Source organism: Polypterus senegalus, chromosome 3 (genome assembly GCF_016835505.1).
Source record: "Polypterus senegalus isolate Bchr_013 chromosome 3, ASM1683550v1, whole genome shotgun sequence".
Taxonomy (NCBI): Eukaryota; Metazoa; Chordata; class Cladistia; order Polypteriformes; family Polypteridae; genus Polypterus; species Polypterus senegalus.
In genome coordinates this window covers 46,353,354-46,380,516 of record NC_053156.1, presented here as the reverse complement: position 1 = coordinate 46,380,516, position 27,163 = coordinate 46,353,354, and the positions used below count along the sequence as shown (strand labels likewise).

The 27,163-nt window shown below is 39.2% G+C and overlaps 1 protein-coding gene across 3 annotated transcripts; it reads right to left on the bottom strand.

The window, feature by feature from the left end:
* Nucleotides 1-228: 228 nt before the first annotated feature.
* On the bottom strand, nt 229-24,762 carry aurkb (aurora kinase B). 3 transcript variants are annotated; one of them, XM_039747110.1, is made up of 10 exons: nt 24,541-24,762; nt 23,536-23,604; nt 21,875-21,930; nt 17,285-17,372; nt 14,847-14,874; nt 11,373-11,573; nt 5,691-5,829; nt 5,450-5,598; nt 2,690-2,864; nt 229-580 (listed from the first exon to the last, which is right to left on the bottom strand). In XM_039747110.1, the coding sequence occupies exons 3-10, from the start codon at nt 21,926-21,928 to the stop codon at nt 413-415; spliced, it is 1,002 nt and encodes a 333-aa protein (XP_039603044.1). In that variant the 5' UTR covers nt 21,929-21,930; nt 23,536-23,604; nt 24,541-24,762; the 3' UTR covers nt 229-412. The 3 variants fall into 3 exon arrangements, with proteins under 3 accessions (XP_039603044.1, XP_039603043.1, XP_039603042.1); XM_039747109.1 differs by lacking the exon at nt 24,541-24,762 and having other exon boundaries at nt 23,536-23,701; XM_039747108.1 differs by lacking the exons at nt 23,536-23,604; nt 24,541-24,762 and adding an exon at nt 22,519-22,642.
* Nucleotides 24,763-27,163: the final 2,401 nt, after the last annotated feature.

Here is a 27,163-nt window from a genome sequence, read left to right as displayed (position 1 = left end):
CTATCAAGCCAGGCAACACGGACTTGGAAAAGGAAGACAAGCAGATCGATAAAAGAAAAACCCCTTTAGCGACATGTAAAGTATACATAGGTTTGAAAAAGTATTTTCATCTAACCAAATATTGTAGTAATTGGCACAATCTGTAGTGTGAATAAAAACCAGAACGACCGAGATGCTGGTATTACTAAAGTGAGATTACCAGAAATAAAAGCACTTTATTCCACCAAGAAAAGCAGACTGAAGCTAGACAGCTCAGCAAGCACATTAACATTTATTATATTCAGACATGAAAATATTGAACAAATCACAAACATGCACACACATCTATACAATATAAATATATACACGAATACAATTAAAATGCTAATAAAGGGTCCTCCTGTTCGTTCATTCGTTCTAAACTCTGGGCTTACTATGTTGCATTGTACACTGGAGGTAACATACGGCGTGAATTTCCTTTCACCCACGAGTGCTCTTTGACTCCCTGAAGTGACAGTCTCATTGCAGGCTCATGGCGAAGGAGTTTAGAGATGAGGTCTTGTGCCCCAGGTGAGACAATGCTGGGAAATTTTAAATCAACCTGGAAACAAAAACAGGGCAACAATGACTTAATGCACCTTACAGGTTTTCCCAAAGTAAAAGCACATTTGTGTTGGCATCCTATCCAAACAAACACCACATACAAACACCAACACACAAAACCACTCGCATCTTAGCGGACATTAGCAACTGTACATGCCAACATCCCTTAAAAAATTCCTACATCTTTGCAAACATGTGATGTAAAATGGGGAAAAAGTAGCAGAATTTTTTTTTTTAAATGCTCTTCACTGTTGGAAGTAGAATAGACCATAATACTGCTCATTTTTCGGTGGTTCTCATCCATGGAAGTAATGACAAGTTATGAGATAGGACAGGACTATTGTGAGCAAGCAGAACAGAGAATCTTTCTTTAATTTCTGCTGACCTCTGACAAACCTTTTGTGAGACAGCCTGGCTACACACCTTGAACTGCTACAATATGAAGGCTTTAAAGAATCATCCATCAAAGGAATCCTGCTAATTGGTCCCCAGGGTTGAGGCACCCACACAGATTTTGAAATTAAAAGCAGTGGTGACATGTCCATACTGCTCTGCACATGCAAATAAAGCATGTAGTTAACATACCGTGAGGCTCTAAATGGGAATAAAAAAAAAAAAACCACGAACAAAACAATTCCAAAACTAGAAACCATAACTTGGAGAAAGATGAGCAGACAGGAACAAGGGCATTCCTATTTGAAAATGGATTTTTGAAAAATCTTTAAGAGGTCTGCATTACAAAGGATTTCTTGAAACTAGAAGACTCATGCCTACTAGGTAAGTGAAAAAATGAAATTGTGCAAGAACAGGACAATGTTGGAGACTGTCACCGTGCTAAACATCTGTTACATGCATACATACTCTGAAAGCTGGTTTGCAAATATACTCAACAAAAAAAGAAAGAAACGTCCCTTTTTCAGGACTGTGCATTTCAACAATAATGTTTTAAAAATCCAAATAACTTTACAGATCTTCATTGTAAAGAGTTTAAACAATGTTTTCCATGCATGTTCAATTAACCATAATCAATTAATTAACATGCACCTGTGGAATGGTCGTTAAGACCTTAACAGCTTACAGAAAGAAGGCATTTAAGGTCGCAGTTCTAAAAACACAGGACACTAAAGAGACTTGTCTACCGACTGTGAAAAACACCCAAAGAAAGATGCCCAGGGTCCCTGCTCATCTGCGTGAACGTGCATTAGGCATGCTGCAGGGAGGCATGAGGACTGCGGATGTGGCTAGGGCAATAAATTGCCATGTCCGCACTGTGAGACGCCTAAGACAGCGCAACAGGGAGACAGGAAGGACAGCTGATCATCCTCGCAGTGGAAGACCACGTGTAACAACACCTGCACAGGATCGGTACATCCGAATATCACACCTGCGTGACAGGTACAGGATGGCCACAACTACTGCCTGAGTCACACCAGGAACACACAATCCCTCCATCAGTGCTCAGACTGTCCGCAATAGGCTGAGAGAGGCTGGACTGAGGGCTTGTAGGCCTGTTGTAAGGCAGGAATCACCAGCAACAACGCCGCCTATGGGCACAAACCCACCTTCGCTGGACCAGACAGGAGTGGCAAAAAGTGCTCTTCACTGATGAGTTACGGTTTTGTCTCACCAGGGGTGATGGACGGATTCGTGTTTATCGTCGAAGGAATTGAGCACGTCTGGGACCTGTTGGATCGCAGGGTGAGGGCTAGGGCCATTCCCCCCAGAAATGTCCAGGAACTTGCAGGTGCCTTGGTGGAAGAGTGGGGTAACATCTCACAGCAAGAACTGACAAATCTGGTCCAGTCCATGAGGAGGAGATGCACTGCAGTACTTCAAGCAGCTGGTGGCCACACCAGATACTGACTGGTACTTCTGATTTTGAGCCTCCCTTCATTCAGGGACACATTGTGAAACATTTTTAGTTTATGTCTTATGGTGTTGACTCTTTTACTGTTCATACAAATATTTACACATTAAGTTTACTGAAAGTAAAAACAGTTGAAAGTAAGAGGACGTTTCTTTTTTTGCCGAGTATACTTTGTCTCAATATTTGGCTACCTAAACTTGGTCTTCATTGGGTTAATCCAACAACAGTAAGCCTTCTCACCTTTGTGATTCTTTTGTAGGTCTCGGAGTAGGACGCAGTTTCAAAAGGCGGGTTCCCCACCAGAAACTCGTAGCACAGCACACCGATACACCACAGGTCCACCTTCTCGTTATGAGATTTTCCTTCAATCATCTCTGGAGGGAGATAATCCAACGTTCCACACATTGTCTTGCGCCTAACATGTGAAGAAAGTGTCACAAACAATTTAATAATTGTTATCAATAACTGCACATGTTGTGGCATGAGGTTTTAATGTTTGCCGACATTTACAAGGGTACACTGAATCAGGATTTTGTGAGCATTTTATAAACACGATGTTGGGCCAAAAAGACAAAAAAAAAATGCAAAGAATAGTTTATTTCAATTAGTGTAATATGCTGGTAGAAACAGTTAAGACTGCTTACCTAAAAGTAATCTTTAGGAGTAGATATTGCATTGTCATCTGTATGTCTGCTTTAAAGCTCACAGCAGGGGAGTTAAGTGCCTGCTGACTTTTTCAAATAATGCTAAACTAGACATAATTTCAGAACGCACCAACTTTGTGGGAGACATGTAAACCCTCGCATGAAACGTTAAAAAGAAACCAGACAATTTCACACACAACCATTATGGTAGCTACCACTAAGTCCACACCATACAGTCAGCATTAACAAGGCACAGGTCCTTACAAAGGGCTATGAATACGTTTTACAAAAGAATTTCAAAGTCACATAGTGGGTTTTGGCAGCCCCTAAGAAAATCTACTTTGGAAAGATTCAGAAATATTCAAGTATGAATGAAAAAGAATTATAGCTTTGAATCAAAAAAATAAATAACAAAAAGGAGGTAAATGATAGAAGAGCAACTAACTACAATTTGTTTCATTCATTGTCCTCCCTGCGTGGAGTTTGCATGTTCTTCCCGTGTCTGCGTGGGTTTCCTCCGGGTGCTCCGGTTTCCTCCCACAATCCAAAGACATGCAGGTTAGGTGGATTGGCGATTCTAAATTGGCCCTAGTGTGTGCTTGGTGTGTGGGTGTGTTTGTGTGTGTCCTGCGGTGGGATGGCACCCTGCCCAGGATTGGTTCCTGCCTTGTGCCCTGTGTTGGCTGGGATTGGCTCCAGCAGACCCCCGTGACCCTGTGTTTGGATTCAGCGGGTTAGAAAATGGATGGATGGATGTTTCATTCATTTCTCTCATGAGATGTCCGATTTGGTCATCAATGGTGAGAGCAGTTTAAAGATCTGTAAAGCCAAACAGTTTACCTGGAGTACATTTTATTACCCCTTAAAAGATACAAGTATCTTAGTTAAGTAAATGAATGGTAAAATGAGTGCATGCTTATAGAATCCATAACTGTGTCTGACACGGACTATTCTAGTGTACACTGAAAAAATGCAAACATTAAAATAGTTTCGTGCTGGGTTTCTTGTACATTCATTTTGCTTTCACAGTAAGACTGTCAATGTTAAATTAATTCAGTGGCACAGTAACCCCTAAAAAATGTGTATACAAAAAAAAAAGTGGAACTACTGTTATTTATTACACACTTGAAGGGTTAATTGGACGCTGTGGATTTTACTATGTGGCCTTCTACACATGCGGTAGCAAGAAGAAAAATGCCTTCAGTACTCTCAGATTCATCTCAACGAGCACAAGTGCATGCGACATGGACTCATCCCATACTCTTGGTGCAAACAAGGAAAGCATCAAAGTTTTTTGTGAAACAGCTCTGTTCAAAAATTTTAGCTCTTGGTGTTAAATAAGATCGCTGTAGCCTAATTTCCCTGGACGGGGAGAATTAAATACAGCAACATATACAATAAACCTATTGATTTACATTTGGATTTAAAGTTACTGATGAAAATACAATTTGCACATATTAATGGGTATTGTTAATAGCAACTTCAATGTACTTTAGGGGAAATGTTTCCATTTCTCGTGAACGGTGACAAATCCAAAGAGTATGCTCATGTAAAATAAGGTTCTACTATATTATCAGCTAAATAAACTGCAAAGCTTATGCCAAATAGGTTATTAATTTGATTTTTGCATGTAATTGCAACAGTAAAATGTGATGAAATTAATAAGGTAGCGACTACGTTTGACTGTGTACTCATGTTTGAAGACGGGGCAGTAACTTACAGAAATGTGCTCACTGCCAACATTGTGAAAGCTCATAACAAGAAAAACAGTTCTTTAAAGCTTTTCCCCAAATGATCTTAATCCAGTACTGGGTTATGGGAACACCAAAGTATCTTTTCCAGGGGGTGGGGTGTAAAAAAAAAAAACATTGGACAGGATGCCAGCCCATCAAGGGGCGCACACACACACACTCCAATACCCAGTTAGACCAGGCCAGATTAGAATATCTATTCCACCTAACTGGCATTTTCTTGACATTTAGTTGGCAAAGGAAATATTTAAGAGCAATCCAACATGGGGTTAATGTGCAAGCATGGGAACGTGCAACCATCTCTTGGAAGCCATGCCAACACCGTACTACTGTGCCATACCAAGGAATGTCTTAAATTAGGGGAACAGCTCCTCAATGAAACAGGTAGGTGAGGCAGTGTAGCAGCCATGAAAGAAGTCAGGTGGACGCAGTAGACTGGTAATCATATGCCATGCCTCAAACACTACAAGTTATGGAACTGCATTGAAAATTAATCTATAGAATCTTTTTTCTCACACGGTTTAACAGAGGTTTGTGTCAGTACAAGACAAAACTCGTACTAGGTTTCACCATTTTCATTTTTATATAAAACCAAACATGTTTACCTGAGAGATGGAGCATGAACAGACCAGCCAAAATCTGCAATTTTGAGCTCTCCTCTAAACCCTAAGAGCAGATTTTCTGGCTTGATATCTCGGTGAATCACTTTGTTGGCATGGCAGTACTGCAAAGCATCTGACAGCTCCTCCATATACTACATACAAAACAAAACAAAACACCAAGATGAACATTAGTATGACCAAAACCAAAAAGTAGCTTCAAAAAGTTGATTAGCCTGCTGCTTACCGTCGCACTTCGCTGTTCATTAAAACGGCCACAACGTTGAAGTTCTTTGTAAAGCTCTCCACGTGGGGCATACTCCAGAATTAGAAAGACACGCTTCCTATCATGGAAGTAATTGTAGAGGCGTAGGATGTTTGGGTGCCTGTCAGGAGAACGAAACAGCACTTACTGTAGTGAGTCAAAACCTTTGCAAAAATGTGCTCTTGGTATTCACCAAAAAACATCCACACAAGTGATTTATCAAAACAATCTATAAAAAACGCACAAATCTTGAATAAGTGCCCATTATATAAAACAAACTCAGGAAAAGGCGTTGACAGTTTTTGAAAGCCGACATTTAAAAGTTGCTTACGTGACTGCCGTACAATACAGTTTCTAACCGAAAGCAGTTTGAGTAAGTGGTACTGTAAAAGGTGGCACCAAGAGAGAGTTAAAAATAAAATTTGTAACACTGCAACAATTTAGTGGCAAGGTTACACAGGGGGACAAGGAAGTACAGTAGTGCCTCTCTGTATGAGCAAAACTTAAACACTGAAGCTGTCTTTTTAAATAAATAATGCTATGGTTTACATCCCTATTTACACTGTTGAATGTACACTTATAAACGGGCACTTAATGTATAAAAACCCTGTTCTTTGCACACAATCCTTTACCCCATTGAGAAATATTTCATACATATTAAAGCCATGACAGTTTTTAAAATTCTAACCAAAAAAATCAATAAAAAAAAAAATCTCCTAAATGATTGACATTAACTTGTATTCTAACACAAACTTTGATGGCTAATGTTAAGTAAAGCACTGCCAGAAAACAATTGTGAATAAAAGTTAAGATGTGACAAATGAAATTGTGTGTGGTGGTTTAGTTTCACTTCGAGTCCAAGCACATTCCATTTCAGCTCATAAGAGATTTTCCAGAGTGGACTTCATATTTAGCAATATTTTAGTAAACATACATGTTTTTGGTTTGTTGTTAGCATACAACTGGCTGAATTCACCTGAGGATTAGGTGATGCGAGTTAAGTGAGCCGTTGGTCGCTACTGACTAAAATGTTATCAGAAGCTTAATTTTAATTCTTCATAAAAGCAATTACATTCTTCTTGGACATCACTACAAACTATATGTGGTGACAAACATCTCAGTGGAGTACAGTAATCCCTCGCTATATCGCGCTTCAACTTTCGCGGATTTTAAATGTAAGCATATCTAAATATATATCACGGATTTTTCGCTGGTTCGTGGATTTGTCCGGACAATGGGTCTTAATTTATGGTACATGCTTCCTCCATTTGTTTGCCCAGTTGATTTCATACAAGGGACGCTATTGGCGGATGGCTTAGAAGCTACCCAATCAGAGCATGTATTACATATTAACTAAAACTCCTCAATGATATAAGATATGCTTCCCGCGCGGTTCTTGATTGTTCTCTCTTTCTCTCTCTGCGCCTGATGGAGGAGATGCGAGCAGAGGGGTTGCTTGCACAGAGGCTGTTTGCCTAGAGGATACGGACGCTCCTCTAAAAAATGCTGCTTTATCGCGGTGCTTCGGCATACGTAAAAGCCCAAAAGCATGTATTGATTTTTTGACTGTTCGCTTTTCTCTCGCTCTCTCTCTCTCTGACATTCTCTGCTCCTGACACGCATTCTTTGAAGAGGAAGATATGTTCGCATTCTTTTAATTGTGAGAACTGTCATCTCTGTCTTGTCATGGAGCACAGTTTAAACTTTTGACTAAAGGGTGTTATTTCATGTCCAGAGGGCTCTAATAATGTTAACAGTGTGGGAGAGTTTATAAGGGCTTAAAATATATAAAAATAACCATACAAACATATGGTTTCTACTTCGTGGATTTTCGTCTGTCGCGGGGGGTTCTGGAACGCAACCCCCGCGATCGAGGAGGGATTACTGTATTTCTTTAAAAAGGCTAAACTTAGGGTAACTAAGCAGCGTTAAAGGAAAGGTGGTAAACAAGGTATTGTCATTTTTTAGTCATTTCAAATGGAGGATGCCTCCAGTTCCTACAGCATTGGTGTCCCACTTCGATACTGGAGGGCTACAGATTTCCATTCTACCACTTTCTTAATCAGTGACCAATTTCTGATGCCAATTATATTTGCCATTATTGTAACTGACCTGCTATTCAAGACTCCAACTTTTTCTTTATAAGCACCCAAAAAATGATACACAAAAGGAGTCAACACATGACCAGCTAGCCTGTGTCCATCATACAGTATTTGAAAATAAAGGAGAGGGTCTCAGTAACATTGATCTGCTCAGGTCAGCAAAACATTGATGATGCTCTTAAATAAAATAAAAAACAAAAACCCACACAATGGTTTTGGACAAGTCTGCTGTAGCAAAATGAGAGCATCAACAAGACATGGACTTAAATAACACGTTTAGGCTTCTAATTAGTTGGGAGTTTAAGGTCCAAACTTAGTTTTTCATTTATTAGCTTGCTTCACATCTCATTTTTGTCTGACTGACTTTTAAGGAAAACAAAAAGCAATTCAGAGGGCTGGGTTTTAAAACAATGCAAATGAAATAAGGGGCAAAGCCAATTTACAGCAGAAAATAGTCAGGAAGGAAGGAAGGAAGGAAAGCCTGCAGAGATTGTGGACCCCTAGGACTGGAGTTGGACACCATTGCACTATAGTCATTTATCAAGTGAAATGAGTGGACGTTTCACATATTTGAAAAGACAACTTCAAAACTGAAGGCCATACCACGGTAGAAAATGAGACCTCAGAGACTGAAGAAAGTCTTTTCTAAGAGGTCATAATTATAAATACATACTTTTAAGCTTAACTTTAATGAATAGTCGGGAGGCATAATCCTACTGTTATCTACACTGTAATCTCATTTTTAACATCATGAATATTTGTAAAACTATTACATAGTGTATGTTGTGTTTGGAGTTTAGCACTGCCATGTGATAGATTCCAGCATCCCGGGTGTGAATTTCATAACCAATCTTGCAAATGTTTGTATGTTCTCCTTGTGTTCTTCTCTCACACATCACTGAAGACTACATATATTAGGTCAGCTACAGATTTTAAAAATTTCCTACCCAGTGTGAAAGAGAACCAAGACAGACTTTTTCCCTGTCCAGGGTTGTTTTCTGCCTTGCATCCAGTGCTGCTGGGACAGACACTGGCCCGTCTGCAACTGCAAATTGGATTAAATTGATTTTGGAGGGTTATGGAGTTAATGTAGATACGAAGACAGACAGAAAGCACACACAAAGTTGCAAAGTACACTCCTTAGTCAAACCTACTCATACATTTCTAGTTTATCAGGTGCGTTCCTAAGCAACAGCTCAAGATGACATTTATCCTCCTCATTACTTAGAATTGTGGTTTTATTTAGGAAAAAAATATCTTTGTCGCTAATTGAACACCTACAAAAAAAAAAAAAAAAAAAAGAAATTTTCTGGTATAAGAATTGTTAATTGCTGTGTGCTACTGAAGTTTGTTTTAGAGAATTGCAAGAATAAAGAAAATGTAAATCTAACAGGATTCTCTCTAACCCACTTAATCTAAATCAGGATCGCTTATGGGATGTAACTCATCCTGGCAGGATATAGACAGAAGGCCAGTCCATCACAGGGCTCACTCGTGTACAAACCAAATCAATGCAGAGCCTATTTCGATACACCAAATAACGAAACACACAGATTTTTGGGATATCAAGTACCCAGAGGACACCTCACTGAAACGGAAGAAAGGTTGAGGTTGAATATGTAAAATCCATAGAAATGAACACTAAACAGAAGATTCAAACCAAGGATGGGGGATTCATAAGCCACACGGGGGGCACAGAGTGGATGGGAAACTTATTACACTGATAAAAGTTGCATATAAAACTTCAAAAATTAAAATTATATAATTTAGACTTTTGAAATGCATGTCAATAATCCAACCTTTGAATAAACAGACCTAATGTCACAAATTCAAATGCATTTAAAAAATATAGAAGCGACGTTTTTGTTTTGGTGCTTCAAGCATCAGTTTTCCTATATTACATTTAGATTCATATTAACAGTATATGCAAGGAGAACCATTTTGATGTGAAATTTTAAAAAGACCCCAGAAGGTTTAGCTGTGGCCATGTTGCATGTTGTTATCCGAGGTAGTATTCCACAAGTACATTAAATTTCATAAAGCAAAGTGACAAATGCATTCAAATAAGAAAAGAAAGAAAAACTGAAATGTAATTTAACTTGCATCTTACTAGGTGGACACTACCCAGTTTTAACAGTGTTGTCAGGCAAGTTAAGCAAGTTTTGTGGTGTATAAAACAAGATAACAATGCAAGAGGCCTCTTTAGAACATTTACAGTAAGTAATTCATTTCTCGAGATAATAGACAGTAAAAGACACAAAAACACCCACACAACCCCACAAACTATTGACAATGATACAGGTGGCGTATCTCTAAACTGAAATTCCTGGGACCAGAAGCATTTCAGAGTATTTGCATGTACAGAATGGGATTTCTTGGGGACACAAATGAGTAAATAGGGAAATGCAGCTCATATGTATAATAATTCATATTACTCTGCAATTATTATAATGCACCCTATTATGATAAATGTACTGTATTAAACCATGAAAAGGATTTCTCTAGTGTGGTTGCCTTTTTCATTAAACCACCAATGGATTTCTTTTGGTCTATTTTTTTTTTTTTACCAGCTTCCTGTTGTCATTTCTCAGGGAACTGGCCAAGAGTTCAGGACTCTTTCAGCCAAGCTTCACTCCATCAGATGAGGCGCCACATCCAGTTTTCATATAGCGTGGGTGTACATGCATAAACATCATGTTTTCACCAACATAAAATGATATTTGCAGCAGCGTCCAGTATTCCTAACATAATCAAAGCACTGCACTACACTCCTATTGCATTACGTGCACTTTAGTGTGAATGAAGCTGCCTTTGTTAACAATAAGCAGTAATATTCCATTAACACACAGGTCCTTTGCGATATTAATGAGGTTTGAAGTGTGTTCATACAACCACATTTACAAGATGATCATGGCTTAAAAAAGGTCACATTTCATAGAAATATGCACACGCATATTTTCACACAAATCCAAGCAGAGTTTGTTAAACTAGACCCTGGTGTACAATTGTCCACTTGTGGCGTACTTTATTATTTTTTTTAAATGGGTGCACTTATGAAATGCTGTGCAATCGTTATTGTTTCGCCCCCCGACACTGCTAGGAGCATCTGTCCCGCCTTGCATTTCTTAATGGGGTCCTAATGTCCTAGTTTCATGGCAATTCACAGGAGCAAAATCACCTATCCCTCCACGGCATCAGCGATTGTCCTGACTTAATGGGGCAACGTAACCTGGTCCCACTACCCAAAACTCTATCACTCATGAGCACCACAAAGCTAAAACACAGTGCTTCAATTGCGAGCAGACCCCAACTCAGAATGAATTGGTTTGGATGCTCCATATATGTTGTTCACTTTTGCTAATATTATTAATAGATTTATTAATTATGAGCAACAGGTGGCAGAACTTCCAGATTAGGGATACTCGACCTGTAGCTCTAATTTTAAGTAATGACCTAACAAACATTTCTTATAACACACACCCAAGACACTAAATTTTGAGCTAAAGGTGTCTCTCAAAAAGATGATACAAGAACAATATGGCCATTAACAGGAGACATTTACCGGAGATGTGACTGAATTTCAATCTCTCTGCGCAGCTGATGTTCGACTCCCTCCTTTTCAATCTGTGACTTGAAGAGCACCTTTAGAGCCACAATAAAATTCATTTCCTTGTCCCTGGCCAAATATACATTTCCAAATTTCCCTTTGCCCAATGGTCGGCCAATATCAAAATCATTAATGGTAAACCTTGGCCTTTCAATCCTGGAATAAAGACAAAAAAAAAAAAAAAATTTAATCTAGAACTGGAAAAGCAAAACTATAAAGAAAGACTCTGCTGAATGTTGTAAAAACATGAAAAATCTTTTACAAATTATTGTTGAGGTATTGTCTGGTAACTAGCTGAAATATAGAAAAACATACAAACATATCAAAACCATTCAAAATACTGCCACATTTTAAATAATATACTAGAAAAGTGTTTGTTAGAGCATGTGGTTGCGACATCAAATACTACATGGGCTCTTGTACAAAAGAGACGCTGACCAGCAATTTCAACATGTCTGTTATATGAAACAATTTTGACTTTCAAATATACATAACTTACAATTTGTCTTTCAATCATATTATTCTTTATTCATCTTAATTAGTTGGCCATATAGTTTCTGGTTGGCAGGTCTGACACTCAACAAGCACTCAAAAAGAGACCACATTAGATGATTGATTATTACATTCTTGTTAGGTTTAGCAAATCCTGTTTCAACAACACACAGTTGCTCCAAAATTTACTTTTGACCTCTCTCTTGCCTTTGAGCAGTTGGCATCTGTTTCAGTTTAACTTCTAAACTCTTATCTTTTGGCTAAAATAGATGGCATTTTGATATATTCAGTCCAGTTGGCTTCTTTGCTAGCTAGCCGGCCAAATGTTACAAGGAGAAAAATATTTCTACAGTTTTTTCTGTAAAGGTGCTTATTTAAACAGCACCTTTCTTTGTAGTAAACATCATTCCAATGTGCTCCACAAGTATATGGCTATGTTACAATTTAAAAAAAATTGGGAGCTCAGTTTAAAAGACTTACTCAAGGTTAAAAATGGCAGCTTTAGGGTTTAAAGACTAATAATGCCTGAACACTAAATTTGACACACACACACACACACACACAGACAGACAGACAGACAGATTAGGGAAATTGTGCTACATTTTCCTGTCATGCACATTTTTCATCAAAACCCTTTATTGTAGAACACATCTATCATTTTTTTCCCTCATCTTAATTGAGAACAACGATACTCTCCTTGATATAACCAATTTAACATGCATACATTTTTATATATATTTTTGACTGTATAGATACAGAATTTTGACTGTGTTGCAATATACCCATGGATACCTTATAACGAACAACTATGCACACACACTTTTATTTTATATATAAACAGACACAAACATGGGGTGGCACGGTGGAAGCGCTGCTGCCTCGCAGTAAGGAGACCTGGGTTTGCATCCCGGGTCCTCCCTGTGTGGAGTTTTCATGTTCTCCCCGTGTCTGCGTGGGTTTCCTCCCACAGTCCAAAGACATGCAGGTTAGGTGCACTGGTGATTCTCAAGTATTCCTAATGTGTGCTTGGTGTGTGCCCTGCCCGGGGATTGTTCCTGCCTTGCGCCCTGTGCTGGCTGGGATTGGCTCCATCAGACCGACCCCCGTGACCCAGTGTTAGGATATAGTGGGTTAGGAAATGACTGACATACAAACACACACAAACCGCATGAACAAAATTATTGTGACACACCTCTCAATTGCTGTATTCAGGTTTTTTCGATCAGACCCTTGTCACAGGTGAAGGGAATTAGTCCAGTGGATCGAGAATGTTATTGTAAAATGAGGTCATCAAGAACACAGTTGGAAACTTAAGGGGAAATTTCACACAACCATTAGGAAGTTCTTCTTTACACAAATGGAATAAAATACCAATTAGCATGGTAGACAGTAAGATTTTAGGGACTTTCAAAACTCGACTTGATGTTTTAGAAGAATTAAAAGGATAGGACTGGCAAGCTTTGTTGGGCTGAATGGCCTGGTCTTGTCTAGATTGTTCTAATGTGTATAAAATCAAGCACTGAGCCATGCGATCTAAATTTACAAACACTTGCGAAACAAAATGGGTTTTTCTGAACAGCTCAGCAACTTCAAAACGTGGTACTGCCATAGGATGCCACCTTTACAATAAGAGTTTGTAAAATTTAATTCTTGCTGGATATTCTATGGTCAACTGTAAGTGGTATTATTGGAAAATGGAAGCGTTTAGGAACAGCAACAAACTCGGCCACAAAGCGGAAGACCACCAAAAAGTCACAGAGTGGGGTTAATGACTGTTGTGGTGCATGGTGCGTAAAAGTCACCAATGCTCTGCTGATTCCATAGCTGAAGACTTCCAAACTTCCACTGGCACTAATGTAGTTACAAAAACTAAATGGAATGACTTTCCAATGCTGAACAGCCATATGCAAGCCTCACATCAAATCCACCACCAAGCGTGGTGTGGTGTAAAGCACACAGCCACTGGATGGAGGAGCAGTGGAAACATGTATGGAGTGACGGATCACACTTCTGTTTGGCAGTCAGATGGGCTAGTCTGGGTTTGGCAGATGCCAGGAGAACTTTACTTGCCTGACTGCACTGTGCCAGCTGTTTAGCCTGATGAGGAGGGATAATGTTGTCGGGCTCCTTTCCAGGGTTTGGGCTATACCCCTTATTTCTAAGTGAAGGGCAATCTTAATGCTTCAACATATCAAGACATTTTGGACAACGCTATGCTACCAATTTGGTGGAAACAGTTTGGGGAAGGCCCTTTTTTGTTCCAGCATGACTGTGCCCCATTGCACAAAGCATGGTCCATAAAGAGATTGTAGGATGAGTTTGGTGTGGAAGAACTTAACTGAACTGCACAAAGCCCTGACCTCAACCCCATCAAACACCTTTGGGATGAACTGGAACAGAGATTGCAAGCCAGGGCTTCTCATCCAACAACAGTGCCTGAACTAATAAATGCTCTACAGAATGGGCATAAGTTCCCAAAGAAAACACTCCAAAAACTTGTGGAAAGCCTTCCAAGAAGAGTAGAATCTGCTATACCTGCAAAAAGGGGGAACCAAATCCATAATAAAGTCCATGTATTTGAATGCAATTTCATTAAAGTCCCTGTTGGTATAATGGTCAGGCTCCCCAATACTTTTGTCCACACACACACATACAAAAACAAATGGAGGACTGGAAGGTTAGGAAACTTCAGAGTTACAAGCAGACTCATTGGGAGGGGTGGACTGAGCAAGTAAAGATAATTTACTGGTTCAAGTATGTTACTTCCATGGGTGAAACTCCAAAGTTTACCAAAAGCAAGTCATTCTGATTGTATTCCAATTATATTTCCTTAAATATGTCATACGAGCACATTGCTAAATTTAAAGAAAACCAAAAAGGACAAAAGCACAGCAAATATTTAAAACTATGGTGGGTTCATCCATTTAGAGGTCTCACCTGTTTGACATGGAGCTACTGATGACACCTGCAAAGAGAAACAAATTTTATGGACACAGAAATATCAAAGAATTCTAATTTTAAAATTAAGCAGTAGATGGAGATTCCGTGAATACATTTCAAACATGAAATAGAAGGTTATTAAATCTGCCCTACACAAGACATAGCAAGCTACAAAATAACAGATCACATCTATGATAACTTACCAGTCCTAGCTAACATGCAAAGTGGCCCATTTACCACAAATACCTACAACCTATTAAGACAACAAGGAAGCTAACACACAATACTTCTTACTTGTGGTCATCTCATAGTTAGATTACATCAAAGTTTTAAGTGGTGCTGTGAAACAGAAAGCAAATCATTCCAAAATGTGTGGAGTTTCTTTTTTTAGGCATCACTGTCATGACTAAACAGTGATATCTGCATACAAATGGTTATTTCCAAATAAGCCATACACAAAGTTTGCCAGCATGTGAACTCCATACATAGCTCACGATACAGCCAGAAGCATGGATTAACCTGCAAAAAAAATATTCGCTTGAAGCTAGAAGTTCCATTGGTCTGGATATCAGTGTCTCCTTGAACAGATCGCTATCCTTACTTTAGCATGCAATTTTGGATGTGGAGGTAGAATACTGTACATTATATGCTCAGTAAGTATAAAACCATTAAGAATCTCACATACAAGTTGCTTATTATAATTTTCTTAAGATACGTTGAAAGATCTGCAGTATGCATTATATGGGTTTGTATTTGCTTGCTTTGGTGAGCAAAATTCTGCTGTAATACCTGGGAAAGCAACTAAAACTAATTAATACTGTATACTAGTTGTTGACAGAAGCTCTTCATCCGATTATCGGAGAGTAATAAGACTTTTTTAAGACCACTATTCAGTCATACTTATACAGTATCACTCATAAACATACACTAAATAGCCAAGTCTGTGTTAACCTGTCTATCACACTTAGGAGCGTGTTGGACATCCAATTAGAAAAAAGGAGTTGCCTCCACCCCCACTCTTCTGGGAAAGCTTTCCACAAAATTGCACCAATTGTGCCCATTTCTCCAAAAAGCAGTTGTGAGCTTGAATACAGATATTGGACACCACCACCTGGTTTTCAATTAGCATTCCAATTTATCCCAAAGGTGCTCAGTAGGTTTGAGATCAGGGCTCTGTGAAGGGCACTTGAGTTCCTCCACACAAAACTTGTCAACACCATATCTTTATGCATCCGACTTTGCACACGGGGCAGTCATGCTGAAGCAGAAAAGTGTCTTCCTCAAAAACTGTTGCCCACAAACATGGAAGCACAATTGTCTAAAATGACTGAATGTTGTAGCATTAACAGTACCAATCAATGGAACCAAGTGGCCTACCCCAAACATTGGGGGTGTAAAGAAAAAAAAGCACCAGGCTATTCTCTATCCGCCACTAAACTTTACAGTAGGCATTATACAGCCCAGAAGGTAGCGTTCTCCTGGCATTCGCCAAACGCAGATTTAGCCATCAGACAACAACATGTTCTCTGGAGTGATGAATCAAGCTTCATTATCTGGCAGAATCCTGTGGCTTGGCATACACATAGTGATTTTGGATTGGAGTAGAGCTGCACTGCTTGGCAATGAAAACCTGTTTGCTGAAGCTCTCGACAATTCTTGCGCTGATATTGCTTCCACAGGCAGTGTCAAGGTCTTTTGTAAGAGATGCAACTGTTGATGGGCCTTTTTTATGCACTAAGCATGCATTTCAGCTGTGTAAGTCTATGTGGTGTACCGTTTTGATGTTGATTTGAAAGAACATTCAAGGAAGGTATTAAAACACAGATTTATGAACATCAGTCTCTTCCAGTCAGAGTGAAAAGAATTCTTTACCACATAGTCATGAATTATTCAAGGTTATGTTTATAAGTAGTAAAATTCCAGGTTTTTCACACTTACTCGTGTACAAGGATCTCTTAAAAATCTATTTAGAATGTACTGTACAAAAAAAGTGCCAATATGGATTATGTATATAATAGTATGAAATATAAACTTCATGACTGATTCTAAATCTTCTGATTTGCCCCTGCATAGAAAAAGAGTTAACAAATGAAACATAAAATTTACCAGTCTATTTTTTATAGACTTTATTATGCAATAGTAATATTTATGAGGAATTTGACAATTAAATCCTTTTCAATTATTGATGACAATCTCACTAAAGTTTCTAAGCTCTTGTGGACTGATTGTCACTACTGACCCTTTATGTATCAGTAGCTGAGACTACAGCCAAAACAGAACCATCTCTAAAAGGCAGCAATTGCTCCCAAAATGAAAATCCTCTTAAAGTTATCTTCAATTATTATATATCATACGAGGGGTACGTTATACTTTTATATTAATCTTTTAAATATATTAGAAGCAACATCTGACAATAGTTTTATAATTCTGCTTACAAGATTCAGAAAGTGTTCTCCCACTGTTTCCAGAAGGTGGATTTCTCGGAAGCCGCTGTGGTCCATTGACTGAATAAGGGGCTATAAACTAGAAGAAAGAAAAAGAAAAAAAAAAAAAGATCAGAAGCGGCAGCTGGCAAAAATCACCCAAATTGCATATAGTTGCAACACGATGAACTTGAAGTTGTATAAAGCTTAAAAAGATTTACTCATCAGCTTGCACTCTTTAACACCTGGGCAGTGACACTTTAAAATTTGACTAGTGTTTCTGTAATCACAACCAATATGATACTGAAGCCCCGGTGTTCTTTTTCCCCTTTGCACCAAATTTACAAATTTAGCAATATTTTTAATCACTGGGCAATTCCACATCCTGACCTGTATTAATGAACTTTGACTAGAACACTTGGAATCTGGACTTGGTGATTTTTTTTTTCTTCAACATGCTTTGTGATTCTTCTTTGTTTTTAATTACTTATTACTGTAGAGAACATGTGAAATATGATCACAGATTTCAAGTAAATGTGATAGTGCATTCTGAATGAATGAAAGCCTGTTTGGTAGCATGGCAGGTAATTTAAAACAAAATGGCATTAAAGTAATCTAATTTTGATGTATGCATGAATCAATATTTCAATTGAAACATAATATAAGGAGAAATGTAATCAAGAAATGTTCCAAAGATAAGAAATCCAAAGTAAAGAACTAGCATTAGATTTAAAAGGAAACAGAACACCTAACTGTTAGCCTGGGTACAAAGTATCAGTACAGATACTTAAACTACTAGAGTGATTTTCCAGTCGAAGGAGAATTTTAGATTTTTCACTGTCGAGTTTAAGGTGGCATGTCATCGAAGTTTTAAGATCATAAGGACAACAACTTAGGAAGGGAGTGCTTCAGAAGGTTTCATAAAGGTGTAACAGTATAGCGGAGTATCATCTGCAACACAAAAGCTGACTTCATAGCGATGCACAACCGACTACAGAGCAAGAAGACACAGTGAGAAGTAAAGGACAGAATACTAACCCCTGTGGAACACCATGAGTAATAAGAGGAATGTGCTAATTTTTTTAAAATAAACTGGAAACAAATATGCAAGGTCTGTAATTCCTAAAGACTGTCTAGTAGGAAAATGTGAAATCAGAATTTAGATCAAGGAGAATAAGAATAGCACCATCAGCAGCATAATAAAGTCATTTTTAATTTTCACAGGTGCTGTTTCAGTACTATGTTTAGCATGGAAACCCAATTGAAACTGTTCAAAAAGATGACGTCCTTGCGCCACATATTAAATTTTAGCTAGAAAAGGAAGATTGGAAATTTGAAACTTTGAGAACCTGGAAATACCAGATACAGAAAATAATAATAGCACTAAAAAGTGAAGGAAGGTATGCTTTGCAGAAGTTAGATCTAGTGAACAAGTTGATGAATTCTGGTTATTATTCATCCCAGCAATTAGCCCACCTATAAGTTAACTTTGTAATCAAACCTGTGGATAAACAGCAATCCTGTCACCTTGCCCAGAATTGTGGGGATCAGAAATGTAAGTAAATCCCAGAGGAATCACCAAGTGAAAATAACCATATTATATATAAGCGCACTGAATTAAAGGGGCTCTGAAAATTGAAGTATGTATGGCCGACCTGTCAAGCTAAGTGCTTCTTGTCAATGCTATTTTGTGTGCCCATCCAACATTACAGACTTAACTGCAATTCCACACTGGTCCATTACTATTCAGGTTCTGCTCACTCAACCTATTTTGAGAAAACTTAACACTGTGGTCTCTCTCAAACATGCTGCCAATGGCTTAAAGCTTTACGGCCTACTGTGATGCAAAAAGCAAGAAGAAAGAGGAAGATGACATAGTGACACTCAGACCATGTTTTTTTTCCCCATGAAGACTGGCTGCTCTGCAAAAACAAGAGTTTCACATTAACTGCTACCCAACATCTGCAGTGAACCTTCAGGGAATGAACAGTAGATTTATTTAAAGTTTCGGCAGCACAATTGCACAGAGTTAATACAGTTCCCTCAAGAGCTTCAGAGTCCCAAGTTTGATTTTCGACTCTGCGACTGCCTGTGTGGAGTTTTTGTGTATACTCCAAGTACAGCACTCTTCTCTCCCAAGTCCCCACACATCCCTAAGATACACCAGTTGGGCTGATTGGAGATTCTACATCAAACCAATTTGAATGAACCTGTGGGGATGCACTGCAATGGACTGCCACCCTTGTCCAGACTTGGATTCCACCTTGTAACCATTGCTGCTGGGTGAACCACCCAGTGTCTTTTGTTACTACATTCAAAATACTGTAGTCATCTTGATTTCTAAATCAGATTCACCTACAGTTTACCGTAAAGGAGTATAGCAGGTTACATTATAAAAACTGTTCTAGTCACAAGGCTCTCTCTTTTTTTGCTTAGATTTAATAAATCAATTAATCATACTCATACACTTTCACTTTGGGAAATCTTTAAGGAAAATGAGTCCAGTAGTTGACACTGTATATGAAGTCATTCAAAATATCGAAACTGCATTAAGTGCACAGCCTAATTTCTTACAACACATTTTACATATGCTGTAATTTAGAAAATGACAAAATATTAAGATAGGATTTAAATTAGAATCTACACATCAATCATACTCCAGCTAAATAAATGGTAAATATAAATGAAAATATTACCAGAGGTTTAAATTTCATGGTCTGCTATTAAAAAAAAGAAATAAAATAAAATCACCAAGTCTATATTAGGCTAATTTGTGCGTTTCTCACACACAAACTATCGGTGCTCCTCCTGCAGACGTGTATAAACAATTAATGTAGTTCTGTGTACCATTTGACAGGCTGCTGTCTGGCATTCTGCTCCAGGACTGGCTTTATAGGTAGCAATTCCTGACAACACTGAACTGGATCAGAGGGTTAGATAATTGATGGATGTCCATGTAAAACAGGCTGGTATTTAATATCACACAAAGTAAATAAGTTCAGTACTATAGTAAGGAGTAAACTGATGTCACATCACAACTTCTAATTGGGGAGGATGTCAAATTTGAAATTGCCCGAGCACGTTATATCACACAACCCATCATGTTATGTCAAATCAGACAACTCCATAACAGCTTTCCAGCACAGTTTCACAATTTCAAAGAATCACGCCGGACAAAGTTGGTGCCTCTATGAAGGCCTTATGGCTAGAGGGAGTTTAGCTGCAATCGCTGCCCTGAACCCATCCAAAAATTCTGTTGTGTGTATTACAATCCACAACATCAGATACACAAGCCTCTCTTCTCTTGGTTAGGTCCAAACACCCATATCCCTTGCTCCTTGTAGATGAATTAAATGTATTGTACTGCCAGGTGAGAGCTAATGGCTTGTTAGCTCTCACATACACACAAGCCCGCTGCTACAACTTAAAGCAAAATCAGCAGCGCTTGAGTAATTGTGCAGAGACTGTAACTACACAGGGAAACAGGGATGGTGGTAAGTGGAAAAAAGGGCAGCTGCCCTGCACAGGAAAAAGAGACAAGATGGCAAATAGCATAGAAAATGAAATGTGAAGCAGCCAAAGAAACATTAGGTGAAACTCAAAGAAAATGTGGATAGCAAGTGGCCTCCATGGGTACACTCAGTACTTCCTAATTTGTCAACTCCTTCTTACTACTCACAATGAAGCACAAGGTAATATACAAGATCAAGCAAAGACTTTTTGGATTTTCAATGGAAAGCTCTTCCTTAACACAATTCAAACATTTTATAAGCTCACAATTTAGTTCACTCATAAGCTAAATTAGAATACAGAAAACAACAAGGATGTATGACAGGACTGCAGAGAGTAGGCATTTATTCCCAACATCAGCTATCAAACAACCTGGGGGAACCAGACCTGGATGGGACCCTCAGGCACACTCAAGTTCAGAATGAACCAAAAGTACCAAGCAGATATACAGTAGTCAGCACACGTTCACACCATAAGGGAAGATTCAAAGCGCTGACTCTCAGTGAAGTTACCCACAGTGCCACAGACAGAAGTCAATAAACTGAAGAAAGCAATAAATTAAAACACACAGGAGAGCAAATCTAACTATTAAAATACCAGATATAAAGTACTGCAGACCTCTAGGACTTAAGGAGTCGGAGCAGAACAGTTGATGGTTTAGATTTGACCTGTTGAAAGACCTCGAATTTGTCTGTTAAGAATACTATCAGTGCACAAGACAGAACAAACCGGTGCCTTGTTTGCATCGTTTAAGCGTCTTGAGCATGAGAAAGGCGCTACATAAATAAAATAATGTATTATTAAGTGCGCCTTCAAACATTTTAAGCACTTCACAGTACGGATGACTAGAAATGGCACTATATAAAAACAGGTCTTCATATGTCAAATGTGCATTAACATCACAGTTATATCCCCAATTTACCTCATATATCCACTATCAGATTTTTTAAAAAAAGATCCAAACTGATAATATAAAAGCTGCCAAATTAATTGTATTAAATTTTTTTTTTGCACAGCCAAAACATGCACAAGCCTGGTTTACTAATAAAAAGCTAAACATCGCACGATTAAAAATAATTGGAAGCACTTTACCTTTTGTGCGGAGCCGCTGGAGGCGGACGGATCAACGTTTTCTTTAGAATACATCTCTGGAACCAAAGTTACAAACCAAGTTAAAAGCAGCCGCGCACCAACATAACTTATAAAACTTCTTCACAGATTTAAGTTGTATTACAAGTTTTATACCGAAAATATAATCAAATCACAAATTCCAGCTTGAAATAAAAAGTTACATCAAAAGGAAGTGAAGTTTAAAACCAAAAGCTTTTTCGCAGCCTGGCTTTCACAATGCTGCAATAAGAACATTTGGGGAATCAGAACTGGTTAAAAAAACAAATGCAGTTAATATATTTTAAAGAGAGATGCGAGTAAATACAAAGTGTGAATATAACGAGCATTTTGTTAACCTTTCCTTAAAAGAATCGCACGGTTACCTTCCGTTTTAAGATTAGCAATTTCATCTCGTTTGCAATGAGAAAGGCAGACGTCCGGTAACTTTTATTTTTCCAAGCAATTTAAGACACAATTTATGCCCGATTTCACTGAATTTATTGACAGCGCCGCAGTCGATATGGCTTAAAAAATCTACAGCATCTGCATATCGTAAAAACAATGAAATAAAGCAAAGAACGTTACCTAGAAATACATGTGTAATACGCATATTAAAACAGGCTTACCTGGAAAATAAAATCAGATCAGACTTCACCAAGTGAAAAAAATAAAAAATTAAAGAGCCTGCTACGCCGAGTGCCTCACTGTAGTACAACTTCAAATAACGTATAAAGATTCAAAAATGTTGGACGAAGCAATTCATTGGCTGAGCTCGACAAAGTTGATTGGCTGCACGAGACGTACACCACGGTTTGTTAAAGAAAATGTCAATCATTTGAGCGCCACCAAAGAGTCATAAGAATGTAATGATGGCCCGCCCATTTACGGGAGCGACCTGAAAGTGAGCCTAGCATATCATTGCAACAACATTTTACAATCATGCCTGGGTTGCGTGGCCTCCTCCTTGGTTTCATCTCAGTTGAGGAGCCACTTATTAAACGGACCTACTATTTTTAAAACCGTATAAGCGCCTATCGGGTGATATTAGGAGCTCTGCTTACGTGCAAAACCCAGGCATGGGTTTCATGAAAGAGTAACTGTTCAAAGGTATATTTTCGTAAGCACCTGCGCCTCAAAATACTAGGATTCCGTGCTATCCAAGAAAAAACTCGGATCTTCTGACACTCGTCTTCAAAATCAAACTTTGAAACACGCCTACCAAAGATACCAACCTCGGAAAACGCATTAGGAAATAATCACAATTCAATTTACAGCGGCTAAATGAATCACTTGACAAAATAATAATATAGCACTGTATAGAGATGCTTTGAAGTAAAAATTAACATCACAGATAACAATGATTTGTACAGCGTTTTCTATTCCCTATTTACATTCATTTTTTTTACGTTTTAGCACTAGCAGGTTGAGTGATTGTCCAGGGTCGGAGGATGGAGGAGGAAGGCACCCCATAATCCTCTATCCCACATATAAGACTAGACTACAAATTGCACAAGTTAACTACACAGTTGAATCAATCAAGAGTTGTAGGACCGGCTGAACGAGTAGCTGCAAGTGCAGAGTGAACTCGTTATGATATCAGGTTTCCCAATTTGATCTGAAAACAAACAGTGACAGAGCCTTACAGATATGATGGGGATCTGTTTATCCACGTCAGATCAGGAGGAGCTGGTGCCTTATCATGGTAGCAAAGTCTAGAATGAAATACCAAGAACAACATTAATTTATGTAGCACATTTTCGTTCATGTAAATAACTCAAAGTTCTTTACAATAATAGTGGCTGAACAGAGTTACACAAAAAAAAAGTTTAAAACTAAAGAACAGTTATTTATAACAGTAGAAAACAAAAGTGTCCAGCTTAATAATACATTTTATGGTGAGACTGCCAGAAAGGACAAGAATATAAGAACTCCAGCTGGCAAGATGTCAGAGGAAATACACACGTGGGGGTTTCAGGGCCAAAAGACCACCTTGCTGCCCTGGGCATTCCATAGTCCATGAATATGTCCCGGTTAACAGGATGCATTTGTGGAGCTCTCTCCTTCTTTCCAGCATTGCAGGAGGCTGCAGCATACTGTAAATGCCACATGGGTTCACTACCCGAATGGGAGGCTCCAAGCAGGCAGATGGGCATTGAGAGGAAGGGGCCAGACCTGGAAGAGATGACCTGAGTAGATGGATGGATAGCCCACCAGAAGATGTCTCTGAGGACTCTTTATTCCCCCAGGATGCTAGATGGCAGTGGCCCTAAATATTGGTGCCCAGTACAGAACCAGTAGGGCATGCTGGGAAGTGTAGTCCGGCAACACGGCCCTCTTGGGGTCTGTGGGTGCTGCAAGGGGGTGCTTCAAGGAGATGCGCTCCCTAATAAGTGGGACTTCTGTATGACCCAGACGTACTTTCATTGGGCAGTAGCCCCGGCACCAGAAGTATTCCCAGTCCTTAATAAAAGGGACTGCACTTCCTTACCCGGGGGAGTTGAAGTTGGGAGGATGTGAAGCAACAATCGATCAGAGGGAGGGCAGTGTGGTGGTGAGAAGAGAGTATTGTGGAAGGATATATAGAGAAAACCTGTGTTTGTGTTTGTACTTTTGGAAGTATTTTGTAATACACCTTCCATTATTTAAACCTGGGACTGTGCTGATGTGTTCATGTTGGGGTTTGGGGCTTGCTGATGGCCTGGTTCCAAAGGTTTAGTGGCATACAGCAGCACCACCGAGTACTGGAAGAAAAAGAAAATACAGTTACTGTACAATATAAGTCATGATTGGTGACCTGCCTATAAAAGAGCAAATAGAATTACATTTAATGAAAAGAAACAGTTTGTCACAGTCCAAAGACATGCAGGGTAGGTGCATTGGCGATCCTAAATTGTCTCTAGTGTGTGCTTGGTGTGTGGGTGTGTGCCCTGCGGTGGGCTGGCACCCTGCCCAGGGTTTGTTTTCTGCCTTGCGCCTTGTGTTGGCTGGGATTGGCTCCAGAGGACCCCTGTGACCCTGTAGTTAGGATATACCGGGTTGGATAATGGATGGATGGATGGATGAAACAGTTTGTCTCACTATGCTGGAATTCTAGCAATGCTAATAATTTCTTATATAAAAACCGGATTAAAGAGATGTATTTTTAGCAACTTTTGAAGTGTTCAGCCGCACTGGCCCAACTTTTCCTATTTTTGGTACACAAATTCAGAATGCCACCTCACCAATGCTTTTTATGCTCCATTTTAAGGATACTGAGCAAACCAGTGTTACAGGATCAAAGATTACGATTAGAAATGCAGATACACAGATATATAGATAGACACACACACCAGAATGTCTAAAAAGGAAGAAAATTAAAAAAAAGAAAACTTCTGACTTGGCAGTTACAATCACAGTGAGTCGTAATACAAACATACTGCCATTGGTATAAAGGAGACCTTGTTGTGCTTCCTAACACAAAGTCCTCAGTGTTAGTGTGTCACAGAGAGGATGTGCAGCATTGTTCATAATGACATTCAGTTTTGTTTTAATTGTCTCCTTTGCTATGACCTCCTGAAGGTCCATAGTTCATCATATAACTAAGTCCGCCCCTTAAATTAGCTTGTTGATTTGGTGGACCTCTCTTGAAGTGATGTTACCAGCTCAGCACACAACAGTATAGGAAATCACATTGGCCTTCACTAGGTTGTGGACGATTTGATGGATTTCATTATCTATGTTAAAGTCTCCTAAGAAAAAGAGCCTGCTCTACCCTTTCTTATATAAGATATTCTGCGTTACAAGACCAGTCCAACCTGTAATTGATGTAGACCCCCAAGTTCATGTAGGAGTGTACCACCTCTGCATACACTCTCTGAATAGTGGCTGGACATAGTGACTTTTTGCTGCGGTGAAAGTCAATAACCAGTTCCTTGGTTTTGCTGATGGTAAGTTGCAGACAGTTCCTTCTGCACCAATAAACAATGTTCTCCACCCGACTCCTATAGTCTAGAGTCTGTCTCACCCTCCCTTAATAATAATAATAATAATAATGTTACATTTATTGAGCGCCTTTCAGAAACCCAGGGTTGATTTACATAAAGAGTAAAAAAAAAAAGAAAAAAACTTCACGGATGACAAAAGTTTGTAAAAGAGGAAAGTTTTCAGTTAAAAGTGCAGAAAGAGGAGCAATCTCGGAGAGACTGAGGAAGAGAGTTCCAGAGTTGAGGGGCTATAGCACCAAAGGACCTGTCTCCCAAAATGGAGAGTCTGGTGCGTGGGACAGTAAGGAGATTACTGCTCGAGGACCTGAGAGTGCGACAAGGAGTGTAAGGAGCTAGGAGCTGAGTGAGGTAGAGAGAAGCAAGGTTATGTAGGTTTTGAAGGTGAGAAGCAGAATCTTGAATTTAATCCTTGATGGAAGCTGTAACCAGTGAAATTGGGAGGGAACAGGGGAGATGTGAGCAGAACGCTTTGTGTGGGTGAGGACTCTGGCTGTGGAGTTCTGAATGTACTGTAGCTTCTGACTAGATTTTCCAGGGAGGCCAATGGAGAGGCAATTACAGTAATCAATATGATACATTATGAAACAATGAACCAGAGTTTGAGCATCATTAAAGAACAAAAATGGATGGAGGTGGGCAATGTTACGCAGATGATAGAATGAAATTTTGGACGGAGACCTAATGTGTAGCTCAAAATTAAGTGATGAATCAAACAAAACACCATCATTTCTGACAACAGGAGCAGGTTTGACAAGTGTACCATCAGCAGAAACAGAGAAATTGGATGCCTTAGAAAGTTGGGATTTTGGACCTACCAGTAACACTTCCGTTTTATCAATACACCCCATAATCATCTGAGAATGTATGCAAGTTGGCAGGCTCTTATGAATATTGTCCACAATTAAACCAGAGCTGACCACTGGTGAGTCTCTGGACACTTCAATAACTTTGAGCGACAACCCCTGCTTTTTTGATGGTAGAGGATATGGTTTCCAATCTGCTTTGAATAAGAAGTAATATTTTATACCTCTAATGAGTGGTGTCATTCTGTAACTTTTCATGCACTTCCCTGAACTGCTTGTGACAACCTTTATGTTGTGGCGGGGACCCGGCTGGGACGCCCCCTTCTACATATGTTCCGAGGGAGCAACTATGGGCTTCTCAGTAACCCCGGGACGATTGGTGGCAGCCTCCCTGCCTCAGTTTCCCACAGGGCTCCATGGGAGATGGAATTCTCCACAGCCCTGTTGGGATCTGGGGTGGCTGCTAGGGGGTGCAGCATGGGTCC